This window comes from Primulina huaijiensis, chromosome 7, assembly GCF_012295235.1.
Source record: "Primulina huaijiensis isolate GDHJ02 chromosome 7, ASM1229523v2, whole genome shotgun sequence".
Classification (NCBI taxonomy): Eukaryota; Viridiplantae; Streptophyta; class Magnoliopsida; order Lamiales; family Gesneriaceae; genus Primulina; species Primulina huaijiensis.
This window is the reverse complement of record NC_133312.1, coordinates 6,753,426-6,768,315: the sequence shown is the minus strand read 5'-3', so window position 1 is coordinate 6,768,315 and position 14,890 is coordinate 6,753,426. Positions and strand designations below refer to the sequence as shown.

The window sequence follows — 14,890 nt, the reverse complement described above, 5'->3', positions numbered from 1 at the left end:
GATACATCCGAGCTTTGAGTAGCCTCGTGGAAACTCGATGGCTCACCATCCTCTGATAATAGACAATATGCAATATTGCTTTCAGTGACATAATCTGAAAGCCAACCTGGTGGTCTTCTGTCTCGAGTTGACTGCCTCACATTGGAAACTTCAGACTCAACTTGTTCTTGTTCTTCGTGCTCTGGTACTGCTTCACAAGAAACTTAACATTCGTCCGTCTTATTTTCCACCTGAAATATAGTAGTTTCTGAATTCGGTGTGCATTTGTCTCCCTTTACTTTATCTTCCTCAAAGATAACATCCCTGCTGATGACAAGCTTGTGAACAGTAGGATCCCACAAGCGAAACCCCTTTACTCCATCAGCATAACCCAAGAAGATACATTTTCTGGATTTCGAATCCAACTTCGATCTTTCTTGCTCATTGTACAGAACGTACACAGGACTTCCAAATGTATGCAAATGAGAATAATCTGTCGGTTTCCCAGTCCACATCTCCATCGGAGTCTTCAGATCAATCGCCACTGAAGGAGAACGATTGATAATATAACAAGCGGTTTTGACTGCTTCCGCCCAAAATGACTTGTCTAGACCCGCAGTCCTCAACATAGCTCTTGTTCTGTCCAACAAGGTTCTATTCATCCGCTCCGCCACTCTATTTTGTTGAGGTGTGTAAGCCGTCGTGAATTGTCTTTTGATGACCCCATGTTGACAAAATGCATCAAATTCGTCATTGGTATATTCTCCTCCATTGTCAGTCCTCAGACACTTGATTTTCTTCTCAGAATCAAGTTCAACCCGCGTTTTGAAATCTTTGAAGACCTGGAAAACATCTAATTTCTTCTTGATTGGATACACCCAACATCTTCTAGAGAAATCATCAATGAACGAGACAAAGTATCTCGCTCCTCCTAGGGATACAACTGGTGCTTGCAAAACATCCGAATGAATAAGCTCCAATATGATTTTGCTCCTTGCAGTAGAAGTGTCAAACTTTAATCTGTGTTGTTTACTGATAACACAATGCTCACAAAGGATAGTGACACTTTTGTAAGTCCCGGCAACAGCTTCCGTTCTGAGAGAATTTTCAACCCCCGTTCTGACATATGCCCGAGCTTTCTATGCCATAACACTGTTAATTCTTCTCAGGAACCATTTGATGCAACAGCTAGTTCTGCCTCCTTGTGTGTTTCTCCCAAAAGTACATACAGATTTGCAGCACCTTTTTCCGCCTTCATAACCACAAGTGCGCCTTTCACAATTTTCATGATCTCGTTCTCGATACGAGTTTTGCGCCCGATGTCATCCAATTGCCCCAAGGACAAGATTTTTCGTCAGTCCTTTCACATGTCGTACCTCCTGTATGGTGCGAATGGTGCCATCAAATATTTTAATTTTGATAGTACCGACCCCAGCGATTTCCAAGACATGATCATTTCCCATTAATACAGATCCTCCTGAGATTGGTTCATAATGGTCAAACCATTCTCTCCGAGACGTCATGTGCCACGTCGCTCCTGAATCCATAATCCATGTGTCACAAAATTTGTGTCTGCCTTCTACAACTGTTGTCGCTTCGCTGAATAATATTTCACCACTGTCTGAAGTACTTGCCACATTTCCTTGAGAACTCTTGTCGATACTCGTACACTCTTTCTTGAAGTGCCCTTTACCGCCACATTTAAAGCAGTAAATATTTTTCTTCTTACTTCTCGACTTTGATCTACCTCGTCTTTGGCTCCCACTGGAGTCACGGTCCATAAATCTTCCTCTTATCATCGGTAAAGCTTCTGCTTGCTTCGATGTTACCAACCTGTATTCCTTATTCTTGCGCCGGCTTTCTTCACTGAGAACCGCAGTTAAGACATCGCCGAATCTTAGAAAGCCCATAAGAATATTGTTGGTTATGTTGATGATAAGTTGATCATATGAATCTGGTAGACTTTGAAGTAGAAGCTCCAGACGTTCATTTTCTGCTATTTTATGCCCCATGGAAGTGAGTTGGGCAAATAGAGTATTTAGTGTGTTGATATGGTCGGTCATCGATGAGGATTCCGTCATCCGAAGAGTGTAAAGCCTTCTCTTTAGGAAAATCATGTTGTGTAGCGACTTGACCTCGTACATCTTTTTCAGAGTATCCCAGATAACTTTGGCTGTTTTTATCTCAAAGATACTTGACAGTACTTGATCTGCTATAGCCAAGTGTAAATTGACAACATCATTGTCATTCATCTCATTCCACTTTCCATCATCCGTAATCTCCGCCGGTCTATCTCAAATAGCCGTCAAGCAATTCTCCTTTCTTAAAACTGCTTGTATCTTTATTTTCCACATCATAAAATTGCTTCTGTTGAACTTTGCTATCTCGTACCTACCCGCCATTATGTCTACAAAAATTTTAGTAGACTGGAAAAATAATCATGCCTTAAATAAAAAATCTCAAAAAATCTTTTCTGATGTGGAAGATCAGTCTAGGCTGCAACCACAGAGCATACTCAGAATTTTAAGAAATTTTAAATCAAAGCTCGGATACCACTTGTTGGTCCCACTTGCGGTAATTTGAAATAATAAAACCATAAAATAAAGAATAAACTGGACACCAAGATTTACGTGGAAAACCCCTAAAAATTATTAGGGTAAAAACCACGGGCAAGATGAAACAATTTCCACTATAATATTTTGTGGTGTACAACTCACTCACTGTGTTTCCAAAGAGAACACGCACTCTCTTAATACAGGAGAACAAAACATCTCACAAATATTATAGAACTAAGAACTTAAATGCTATTAGATGAGAGAAAACTCGAAGAAGAGATGATTTCAGAATGAAGGGGGAGCTCTATTTATAGAGCCTCTGTCAGTGTGAATACGCGTTAAGAACGCGTATTCTTATTCAACACGTTGTCCCTGCCAACCCATTTTGAAAAGTCTTTTTGCCGACATATATGAACTCCATACATGATTCTGGAGATGGGAAAAGAAGGAATGGGAGTCGGAATGAGTGGCTTGAAATACTTGATCATCTTGATTTCTTGGGTTTGGGAGGAAGAAACAAAAACATGTGTTAAAGGGACAACTTCTTGTAAGTCAGAGTTGTCGGATTCAGACTCAGTAGAATATAGCACAAGCTTCCTATTTGGTTGTCCTCGACCAGGAGCACGAGTCTGCCAAGTTATTATCTTCTTTTTAAACTCAGCATTCTGCTGATGGGTCATCAAAACTAGGATATTTTTCTCAGACGTGATCATGGCAATAAGAATCTTGTAGAGAATGTTGGACCAGTTGATTTTGATCCCTGATCTAATAGCCACCGTGACCTCAAATTCCTCGACGGTGACTGCATCAAAAGATCCAACCTTTGCCAACAACGACTTTGCCATAATATCAGCGAGAAGTCAGTCCGTAAGCCAATTTCATCTCTTTATTCTTGAACGAGGACTTTAAAGGTGCATTATCTCCTCGATATGCTGGTCCATACGAGATCCTTGATCGAGTTGGAGATCTTGCTTATCGGTTGGCATTGCCACCAGCTTTATCTGCCATTCATGATGTGTTTCATGTTTCTATGTTGAGAAAGTATGAACCAGATCCCTCATATGTACTTGCACGTGATGAGGTTGAACTTGATCCTTCTCTTTCCTATGTTGAACAACCTGTTTGCATTATAGATCGGAAGGAGAAAGTATTGCGAAATAAATCGATCCCCTTAGTTCGAGTACAATGGACACGACATGGTGTGGAAGAGTCGACGCGGGAGTTGGAGAGCAAAATGCGAGATTCATATCCGCATTTATTTGATTCTATGTCATTTGTTCCATTGTATTCGATGTATAGTGATCCATTTACTGATTTTAGTTTTGATATGTACTATAACTGGTGACATATTATGTGTTTGCCAATGTTATGTATATAGAAATGTTTGAGATTTCGAGGACGAAATCTTTTAAGTTGGGGAGAAATGTGAGACCCCGAGACTAAAATAGCTTTGATGACATTTTTGTAAATAAGTTGAAAAATATTCAATTTATTTCGATGGCATTTTCGTAAATAAGTTGAAAAATAATGAAATAATTTTAAGGGCAAAATGATAATTAATGCTATATCTTTTCCATATGAAGTCCAACTGATTTGAAATTTGGATATAACGTAGAAAACTCAAAGATAGAGAAGTTTCATGTTTTGAGTTTTGAAAAATTGGATTGTTTGACTAGTCCAAAGGGATATACCGACGTTAAAGAGTTAAATAGTACAATAATATTATATTATTTTATTTTATTAATATAATAATAATATAATATTAAAAAAATTAAAAAAAATGAAAATTGATATATATGAAACTTACGTTTTTGTAAGTTTCATTTTCAGAAAATTTGACAGAGGGGAGAGAGAGAAGAGGAGATAAGGGTTTCGATTTTCTTTTCGATCGTGCGACTTATCGGTTTATCCAATCGACGAACCGATTTCAGTTCTGGGATCGTTGACACGAGGTCTTCGATTTGAGGTATAAATTTTATATTTTTGGTGATGTTTGAAATTCGTCGATTTTTGGAATAAATCCGATAAATTGTTAAATCATACAGAAATTGAAAATTGTTGAATAGTGTATGATTTTAACGAAGTAGAGAAGATTATAGTGATTTTATTTCGAATTATTCCTAATTTATTATAATTAGGAAATTTTAATCGTTGAATTGAGATTGAAGAATTATTTGTCAGTTATTATTAATTCTGATAAATATATACGGTAGAATAACCGACAAGAAACTAAGTTTTGAAGTCGGAATTGAATTATGTTATAATTTGAATTTGATATGAATTTTAAAGTTTCAAAAGATATTTGAAATCTCTATTGTTGATATTGAATGAAATTAGGGATTGAAATGTAGCGCCCTTACCCGAGCCACTACTAAACAGACTAATAAGCATGCAACATTAAAACTTAATAACAACAATTAAACAGCGGAAACCAAATAACTTAATCATCTTACAACCCAAATGAAAACAGAACAAACAACAGCAGTCTTAAACATTAATACAATCATATTGAAAAATAATTCTAAACAATAAAACGATAAACCACACATAAAACCTCCACTGGATCACCACCGAAAACCCAACTGCTCTAGCCACTGCCCTGGTCGTCCGCACCGTCCAACCTAAGACCTGCCCCGTGGAATGGGGTGCCCAAGATGAAAACAAGTACGTGAGCGACAATCGTCCAATACGAGAATGTACGAGTATACAAACTGATATGATGCGTGCGAAATGCAATATGCTCGGATATCAAGGATCAAGTCAAGAATCGCATGCTCAGTCTAGAGGCGCCTGAGTGTGTAGTCTCTGATCTGCCCTAGGCATGTTTTGGCTCCCACACTCATCATCAAGACGTGGACCTACAATGTCCAGGTCATCAAAGCCCGCAGGTCCCGTCGGACACAGTAGCTCTCGATGCCCCATCGTCCACAATACAGAATAGGGCTGAGCGGCCCCAACAAACGAGGTATATCTCAAAAGATATCAGGCTCAACATGATATGTCATGCATAATATGCCAAAGCAGTAAAACATGTATAATGCAACACATAAATATGCAGCATATAAGTGTGTATACTACGCTTGGATATCTCAGTCAGTACATCACGTACCTTACTAAAACAATCTGACAGAAAGCTCTTATCCTAGACAATACCAACAATATGAAATCATTATCAAACCAGATTCTTAATTACCAAACATGCTATAAAGTTCTTCCTAAAGGCTTTAGGATTATACTTGCGTCCGTCGTCAGCCCGCTGATGATGTCTCGATCTCAGCTCACCGACCCCCCCTCGAGTCGACACTAGCTCCGAAACTTCCCGACACCAAAGTGCCCTAGAAACTGGCTAGAAAACCTAAGGTAAAAGACTATAACTCTCTCTTTGAAGGATGCGGTGTAGGAAACAAAAGAATTCGGCTTCCATTTATAGGCTGCATCCGGACTCTTTCAGAAATCCGAATCAATCTTATCTGCCACGTGTCAGAATCTCATTCGTCTGGTTTGATTTATCGAGATAACGTAATCGAAAGTAGATCGGGTTATCCATTTAAAATTCGGTGGATCCAACAGATTAATCCCAAATTATCAATTCGTTAATAATACTAATTAACAACTCTTTAATTATCTCTTAATTAATACTTCATTCAAAATAAGATTTCGGGTCATTACAGAAATGAATGTGTTATTGATGTAGATAGATTATTATACAGAAATCTTCAAGCTANTTGATTGAGATTTGGGATTTGATGGCGCTTTGTCGACGCTATCATACGATTATCCCTGATTGAGGCCGGTGTGCCAGCTCGAGCATTGATTTGATAGCGATTCGATTGATTCTGACATGTGCTCAGTGGATGGGCATTTGACCTGATACCTCCACGACATACATGCATTGCATATCATATATCATTGTTTAGATATCTGTGGTATATATTGTGGTTGCTTCAGACTGAGCTTTGCTCACCCCAGACGGGGCTGTTGTTGTCTTTGTATGTGGACAATGACAGGTACTCCAGGATATCAGGAGACCGGAGATGGTACTTCTGGAGGGAGTCACAGTTTGAGTTGAGGTTTCGTGGTCTTTCCCAGTATATATGTTATGTATCTATATACCGAGATATGTCCCGAGGATATGATTTGTTGTTGTATGAGTTGTTTCGATTATGTGTGGGCATGTTTTATGATGTGAGATGAAATACTATTTTTAGTATTCAAATAGCATATTTTGGGCTCATTGTAAAGAAATTTTAAACTCGTTTTCCGCTGTAATTAATTAACCCTAATTAAATTGCATTGTAATAACGACTAGGAGCTAAGGGCTCCACAAATAATATATGATGCTATGTTTCTTCAATGAACATATTAACAAAGTACATATATCAATAATTAATAGAAAACATTTGAAACTCATAATATTACTCGTGTATTACTTCAAGAACATGACAACTTACTTTTCAAGCGTAAGAACACTGGTAGAATAAAGTTCACTGGTCCTACGCTGTAAAATATATCAATAATTCCATAACTACATTTATACTTAAGCATATGGTTGAAAGTTACTCTATATGGTCTTCTACATATGAAAACCAACATTCAATAGGTGAATACTTACAACCCTAAAATGCTCTTTTGGTGGAGAGTGCAATTCTAGCTTCAATTTGAGGAAGAAGAAAAGATGGAGGATCAGTTGAGGGAAGAACTTGGCAAATCCTTGTTTTCTCTCTTGTTTCCCCTTGATTTTTGATAGTAAAATGGTGCAAATAACTGAACCCTCGATCTTTATCTATTTAAATCACAAAAATCATGTTTCTAACTCAAACTTTTGTCCAGGAGCACTGGGGCGGTTGAAAATGGCTGCCCCAATGCTAGCATTTCTGTTAAAATACCAAAAATTTGGTATAGGGGCGTTAAGGCGGTTAAATTTGGCTGCTGGGGCGCCCCTGCACATAGCCTCATCAGTATTTGCTAAAAATGAAAATATTCCCTTCATAACTTGAAAGAGTAGTCAACACAATAGTTATAGCTCTATGTCTTGGCTTTCATCTCCAATTAGCCTCATGTCATTTGAATATCCGAGTAAAGAGTTATGATTATTCTCCCAACATGTGTCAGTGCAAGAACGACAATACACACGACACGCTTCGGGGTACTTTTGGCTTGTCTTTCACAATTATTTGAACAAAACCCAAAACATGAAAGTTGTAGCTCTACTTCTTGGCTTTCTAATGAACTTGGCCTCCTATCAATGGGATTCATATTCAGATAATTATACGAAAAAACGTAAGAACTGCCATAATTTTCCATCTCATTTCTTGCATTTCAATACCAACTTCCGTTACACTACTTTATCTACACATCTTACTATCACTATTTTGACACATATTCATTCTCAATATAACATGGAGAATACAGAAACCATATTCAATCGCAATATCAATATATCAATTGATGTCAATAGGTCCATATGCATAATACAAGGAGTAGTAGCATTATCATTCATGTGAATCATAATGAATCTTTTAAGCACATAACAAACGACATAAACATATTAATCATTTGTACGAGTTACTGAACATTACACTAATTAAATACAATGTACATTGGACATTTTAAATTATTTGTTTTATATTATTTATTTTTTAATATCAAAGAGGTCATAGTATTGAACTTTTGAAATAATTTGCTTTTTAAATTCTAGAGTTGTAGCATAGTAAAACTATATGTAATATTTATGTCACTTAATTGACTGTGAAAATTTTTATTTTCTTATTAATGATTTTTTTATTTTCTTAAAATTTCCTAAATAATTAAAAATATATACAGAAATTGAAAATTATAAATCAAAAGATCTCATTCTACCAAATTTTGATAAATAATTTATAAATTTGCTTGATACAAATATATTTTTTAATATCAAATAAAATAGATATACAATATGTGAGACAATGAAACTGGCTGTTTAATAATTATACCATAAAATTTATATATTATGATAGCTGATTTTGGAACTAAAACCAAGAAAAGATTTTAGTTCTAATTTTAGTTATACTATTCTTGACAATCATGGTCGAGTTTACTTTTAGACCCTTAATGTCTAAATCTTAAACAATATTGGTAGATGTTTCAAATATTACTAAATTTTATGTATTGAATTTTTAAATTTGTCATGTATATAATTTTTTAAAAAGTGCTACTAAATTCTTTAAATTTTTTATTATAGCTAAACTCTCTGAATTTTTCTAAGAGATTCATATTTTATGAGATTAATATATTAACATTCACAATTATTGATCTAACCTAAATAATTTATTAAATTTTTTACTTTCAATTCTTTGTTAAAAAACATAAAATATGTTAATATTAAACTACATATTATCACATTATTATATATTTATCATGTTATTCTACTATTGTATATGTAATTATTATTTTTTCATATATCTTCTTGGGATAATATAATTTATTACTTAATTAGAAATTGCACTAAAAATATAATTGCAAAATTTCATTAAAATCATAAAAAAAAAACATGTATAGAGAAAATTAAAAGGATAAAAACATTTAAAGGTAGTATAAAGATGAATTATTTAAGAAAATTAATACAGAAATTACATTTTATTCTTGAAGTGATATATATAATTACTAAAATAAATGTATATTGTAGTGATAATTCATTAGCATTTGTTAGAATTTTACATATACATCCTTATTGAGTTTTTTATTTGTATCGATAAGGATGTTATTTTTATCTTTTTCACGATTAGAAAACAAAGCTCATGATCCACACTTTTATAGGTATATAGATTGTGTTATCAGCTTGACTTTATTTTATATAAATTTATAGATTAATTTAAATATACTAAACTAAGAATATTTATAAAGTAAGAAAACATAACATTCGGTAAAGAACTAGTAAAGATATCAGTTGCTTGCTGATCTTTTGAAATGTATTCAAGCCGGATGATTTTCTTCATCAGATGATCTCAAAATAAAATGATGTCATGTAATATCAATAGACTTAGTTTGAGAGTGTAGAACTAGATCGTATGTGTATACAAATACCCTGGTATTGTCATAGAAAACTGATGACTCGGCTGACTCAATTATATATATATATAAAGCCATACATTTAATCTGATAAGTTACTAATCTATCCAATTTATCCATTCCTAAGAAATTCAAAAAAAAAAAAAAAGATAAAGGATAACATATTATCTAACTGCTTGATAATTAGTCTAATCTTCAATATTTAACAACTTTTTTTAATCTGAATGTATCGTTTATGACCCTTTTGCTTATACAAAAGCAAATCATCATTGGATTTTTAATTAATTGGTATCCTTCCATTTGTTGATTTTGCAGTCGGATTCCATGTATTGATTGTTACAAGTTTTTTCTTATTGCTCTATTAAAACTTTAACGCAGTGCCATCATGCATGGTATGCGGTCATTACAAGTCGCCAAATGGTTGCAGACACAGGTGAATTTTTTGATTTTCTACCTAAAAAAGCATGTTGTGAAGCAAATCGATTTGTATAGTGGAAAAAGTTCCCCTATATGATATATAACTCCTTGAAGGATTGACTTTTTCTGTTGTTTCTTGATATTAGTAGTGCAAGTACTGACCATAATAGCATCCATCAATGCACGATGGCTAAGTTCTTCTGTACCCCATTACTTTGGATTTCAGGGATTCAGAAGAATATTCAATGTCTCCGGAGGAATTCATAAATATGCTGTGAAGCCAATCCATCGGTTCCAACCTACTAATTTTGCATTGCGACTAGTTCTATTTTCTTTTTTCTCGTTTCCCTTGTGTTGTATCGTCCCCTGTTGAAGAATCATCCCATTGTTTTGTAGAACATAGAGGTTTTTGGTTGAGTAAAGTTGAGAAACTTATTGCTCGAAGGTTTTGGTTCGGAGGTCGAAATGGAAGTTGAGTCACTGTGCAAGAATTGCCAGAATATCTCAATGGCTTTGCTCAAGAATTGTGATAATACTGTCGAATAAGATAATAGACTAATTCAGAATGGATGCCACTAACGTCATCTACAATTGTTCCATTAATGTAGAAAATGTTCTTCGACTTTTGTACTTGGAAAATTCTTCTGAATGGTTACGTGATGACTTGATTAATTCAGTGATAGATTTGTCGATTGACCAGGATATATGTCATTGCTTCAAGTTACATGATACGGTTATTGCCTCAAAACGATGACGCACATTTCTCCAAAATAAAAAGTCCATTCTTAGTAAAAGGCAGCCTATGGTCACAGTATGTCAACCAGCCAACCCAAACAAACGCCTGAAATTGCTCCCCGCCGTTGTTTGTCTGAGATAATTTGTTTTCTCTTTCATTCACACCCATTTTTTCATAGAAAAGAATTACGGAAATATCCTTCATTCATTCTCATCTCCCTTCAATCTCTCACAACCCTTAGTCCTTCTCTCTTCCAACTCTGCATGCATGCACGCATGCCGGTTCTCTTTCTAAAACAATCTCATTTCTCTGACATACCCAAAAAAGCCCCCCCAAAAAAGTTTCTCTTTTGCTCTTCCGGCCTCCAGGCTTCGGCCACCATCCCACGGCCGTAGCCACTTCGTCTGCCACATTTCCCCCTCTTCTTCTAACCTCTATTCCATTTTAATAATTGAAATCAAATAACTAATTCATCAACAAAATGGGCAGCTGCTGCTCCCGGAGCGCCACCGAGGATGCTCCGTCGGATGAAGCAGGGAAGGTTGAGACCTCAGTCGCAGGGCCATCCACTCATAACCCTTCTACCACTCCACCAAAAATGCCTCCACCAGCCTCCCCAAACCGTTCCCCCAAGCGTTCCAAGCCCACCCCAATAGGCCCTGTTCTTGGTCGGCCCATGGAAGACGTGCGTGCCACCTATACCATAGGCAAAGAGCTTGGCCGTGGGCAATTTGGGGTAACCCATCTCTGTACCAATAAACATACAGGTGAACAGTTGGCCTGCAAGACAATAGCAAAGAGAAAGCTGGCTAATAAGGAAGACATTGAGGATGTACGAAGGGAGGTACAAATCATGCATCATTTGACAGGACAACCCAACATTGTGGAGCTTAAGGGTGCATATGAGGATAAGCATTCGGTGCATTTGGTGATGGAATTATGCGCCGGAGGAGAGCTTTTTGATCGGATCATTGCTAAGGGGCATTACACAGAACGTGCTGCCGCATCATTGCTCAGAACCATCGTGCAGATTGTGCACACCTGCCATTCCATGGGGGTTATTCATAGGGATCTAAAGCCTGAGAATTTCTTGCTCTTGAATAAGGATGAGAATGCACCGCTTAAGGCCACAGATTTTGGGCTTTCTGTATTCTACAAAGAGGGTAATAAATGGTTTTTGCAGAATTCATAGTTTCTTGGTTCTGCATGCGTACAATCTGCAGCATGCATGGTATTCACAACTATTAAACATTACAAATTTTGCACAAGAATGATTAGACAAACAAAGGGTTATTTTTTATACAAGAACTTAATAAAAAATGACATGTCAAAGGAAAAAGGAAGAACGATTAGGGCCACACGTTTGCAGTGATTCAGGCATATTCATCTTTGATCTTTTAAAATAACTCAAAGAAAGCAACAGGAAAGATAGTATATTCAAAGAAAATCGTGAGAGACAGTAACTAAATCGACAATAGTATCAAGCCTAGTTTAAAGTAATCTTAGGGATGACCAAGAGTTTAACTTCAGGAAAGTACATTAATGGAGAAGAACTATGCATGTAAACGAGAGCTAAGGCTTGGATGGTGATTATGCTTATGCTTTATCTTACAAAAGATGTATGCCCTATAAATTGCTAATCTTCTAGAAGAAATACATCGAAAAAAGCATGAATAAATCTCATTCTATTTGAAATTTTCAGGAGAACAATTCAAAGACATTGTGGGCAGTGCATATTACATTGCTCCAGAAGTGTTGAAAAGAAAATATGGGCCAGAGGCTGATATTTGGAGTGTTGGAGTCATGTTGTACATACTTCTATGTGGAGTTCCTCCTTTTTGGGCTGGTAATTTACAATATTCATAATGTTGGTTTTCTTAAATAAAGCAGCTTTCAACTTTTCGATTCACCAGTCACCAGAAGAGTACTTGAAGTTATAACGAGAATTTTGTTGGTACAGAATCTGAAAATGGAATTTTCAATGCCATTCTTCAAGGACATGTTGATTTCACAAGCGATCCTTGGCCATCCATTTCAAATGGTGCAAAGGATCTTGTGAGGAAGATGTTAAATTCGGACCCCAAGCAAAGGCTGACAGCATTCCAAGTGCTAAGTACGAATAGTTACATTGTTAAAGATACTTTGATCACTATACTATACCATCAAGTCTTGGACAAAATGATTCAACACCTTTTAAATTATAAAGTACATAATTACGGCATTATATAGTAGAAGATCATCCTAAAATGTTGTTCTACTCTTTTTAGATCATCCATGGATCAAAGAGGATGGAGAGGCGCCTGATACACCACTTGATAATGCTGTTTTGAATAGGTTGAAACAATTTAGAGCCATGAATAAGTTCAAGAAAGTCGCACTTCGGGTAAATTATACTTATCTCTTTACAAAACTTGTTACACAACATCAGATTCAGGAAACTTAGTTGACAGGGGCCAACTTCAAGATTTTCCGGTTTAGGAGGACAACTGGCCGATCCTGTATTGGAATAATTCCATACTTTTAGATCATTTCTGTTTAAACTGTAATCTTTTAGGGAAGATGGAACCTGACATGCAGCCAGATTCTTGGATGAACAGGTTATTGCTGGCTGTTTATCAGAGGAAGAAATCATGGGATTGAAACAAATGTTCAAGAGCATGGACACAGATAATAGTGGTACAATTACTCTTGAAGAGCTAAAGCAAGGACTGTCGAAGCAAGGAACTAAACTATCTGAATATGAAGTCAAACAGTTGATGGAGGCTGTAAGTATTTCAGAATTTTTGGACAGCTAACCGTAAGTTTTATGTTGTCATTACACTGATGTTGTTTGCTAACGGAAATTAGGCTGATGCGGATGGGAATGGGACGATTGACTACGAAGAATTCATCACCGCAACAATGCATATGAATAGAATGGACAGAGAAGAACATCGTTACACAGCATTTCAGTATTTCGATAAAGATAATAGCGGGTACTTCTCATTTACGAAAAATATTTTATTTGCATGTAAAATGATTGAACAGAGTTCTTAACATTTGTAGAATTTTATTGTGATCAGGTGCATTACCATAGAAGAACTAGAGCAAGCTCTAAGAGAATACGGAATGGGTGATGAAAAGGATATAAAGGAAATCATTTCTGAAGTTGATGCTGATAATGTAAGCACTTGTTCTTAATATGTAACTTGGTGAATCATCATCTTCATTTTCATTTTTATTTGAAAGCTATCGCATTTCAACATAACTGTTGCTAGCGACATTTAGTATATATCCAATAAATCTTACACATGAACAAGAGGCGTGCGCAGCGGCAAGACAAACTGGCTATTGCCTCTCCCCCAAAATGAGAACAAAAGAAAGAAAGCTTCAAATTTTATGCGTGATGACATCTTAAACAGCCATTTCAAATTCTTGTTTCATTTCCACGATGTGCCGTAGATAAGTTTTTTTTTTATTTTTTAACATTTAAACGCAGGACGGAAATATTAACTATGAAGAGTTTGTGGCAATGATGAAGAAAGGTAATCCAGAAGCAGCAGCAAATCCCAAGAAGAGAAGAGACGGTGTCTTCGTATCATAGTATTACATCATTCCAAATGAATGGAGATGACGGAAAATCTCATTATATATTATTCAGTTTTCCTTATTTGTTCATTAAAGAGAAAATGATTGGCTTACAACTCTCAATACAAATTACCGGTACTGAAGCAAAATATGTAAGTATTACATTCAGGTTATGGATTTTTTTCATCTACTAGGGGCCCTCAAAGATGCATTGCAAATTGTGGTGTTGTGAAATGTGACAGAAGACGATTTTCTTTCCTTTCAAGAATATTGTTTGTTGGTCCTACCTATGATATTTGTCCTACCAGATTGATAATAAAACATAAACAAGATTCCCGGTCAATCGTTTATATACGGAAAATTATGGTTCCTAAAGAAAAATTCGGGATGACAGAAAAGACTTAAGGCTAGAAGCAGTACAGCAAGATAAACTCAGCATCTCAAGAATGTGCGCGCGATTCCATTAAGATACATCAGCTTCAAAATCAATGCAATCACGAACGTGTTTCTGTTTCTAGTTCAGCGATGCTGCTATGCTCCGGACAATTTTCATCAGCTAGCAAAGAGAACAGAAAAAATTTCCCAGTAA

The 14,890-nt window shown here is 35.9% G+C and overlaps 1 protein-coding gene across 1 annotated transcript; it reads left to right on the top strand.

The window, feature by feature from the left end:
* Window positions 1–10,976: 10,976 nt before the first annotated feature.
* LOC140981809 (calcium-dependent protein kinase 2-like) lies at window positions 10,977–14,360 on the top strand. The gene is made up of 8 exons (XM_073448282.1): window positions 10,977–11,897; window positions 12,437–12,580; window positions 12,695–12,847; window positions 13,002–13,117; window positions 13,332–13,499; window positions 13,582–13,709; window positions 13,797–13,896; window positions 14,213–14,360. Exons 1-8 carry the CDS (start codon window positions 11,216–11,218, stop codon window positions 14,315–14,317), a joined length of 1,596 nt encoding a protein of 531 aa, XP_073304383.1. The 5' UTR covers window positions 10,977–11,215; the 3' UTR covers window positions 14,318–14,360.
* The last annotated feature ends 530 nt before the right edge of the window (window positions 14,361–14,890 follow it).

Bases quoted from the DNA above. Each gene is read 5' to 3' on its own strand.
- LOC140981809 (XM_073448282.1), top strand. From the start codon at position 11,216: ATGGGCAGCTGCTGCTCCCGGAGCGCCACCGAGGATGCTCCGTCGGAT. The intron at 12,848-13,001 runs GTACGAATAGTT...TACTCTTTTTAG, and splicing joins GACAGCATTCCAAGTGCTAA to ATCATCCATGGATCAAAGAG. The intron at 13,118-13,331 runs GTAAATTATACT...TTGGATGAACAG, and splicing joins TCAAGAAAGTCGCACTTCGG to GTTATTGCTGGCTGTTTATC.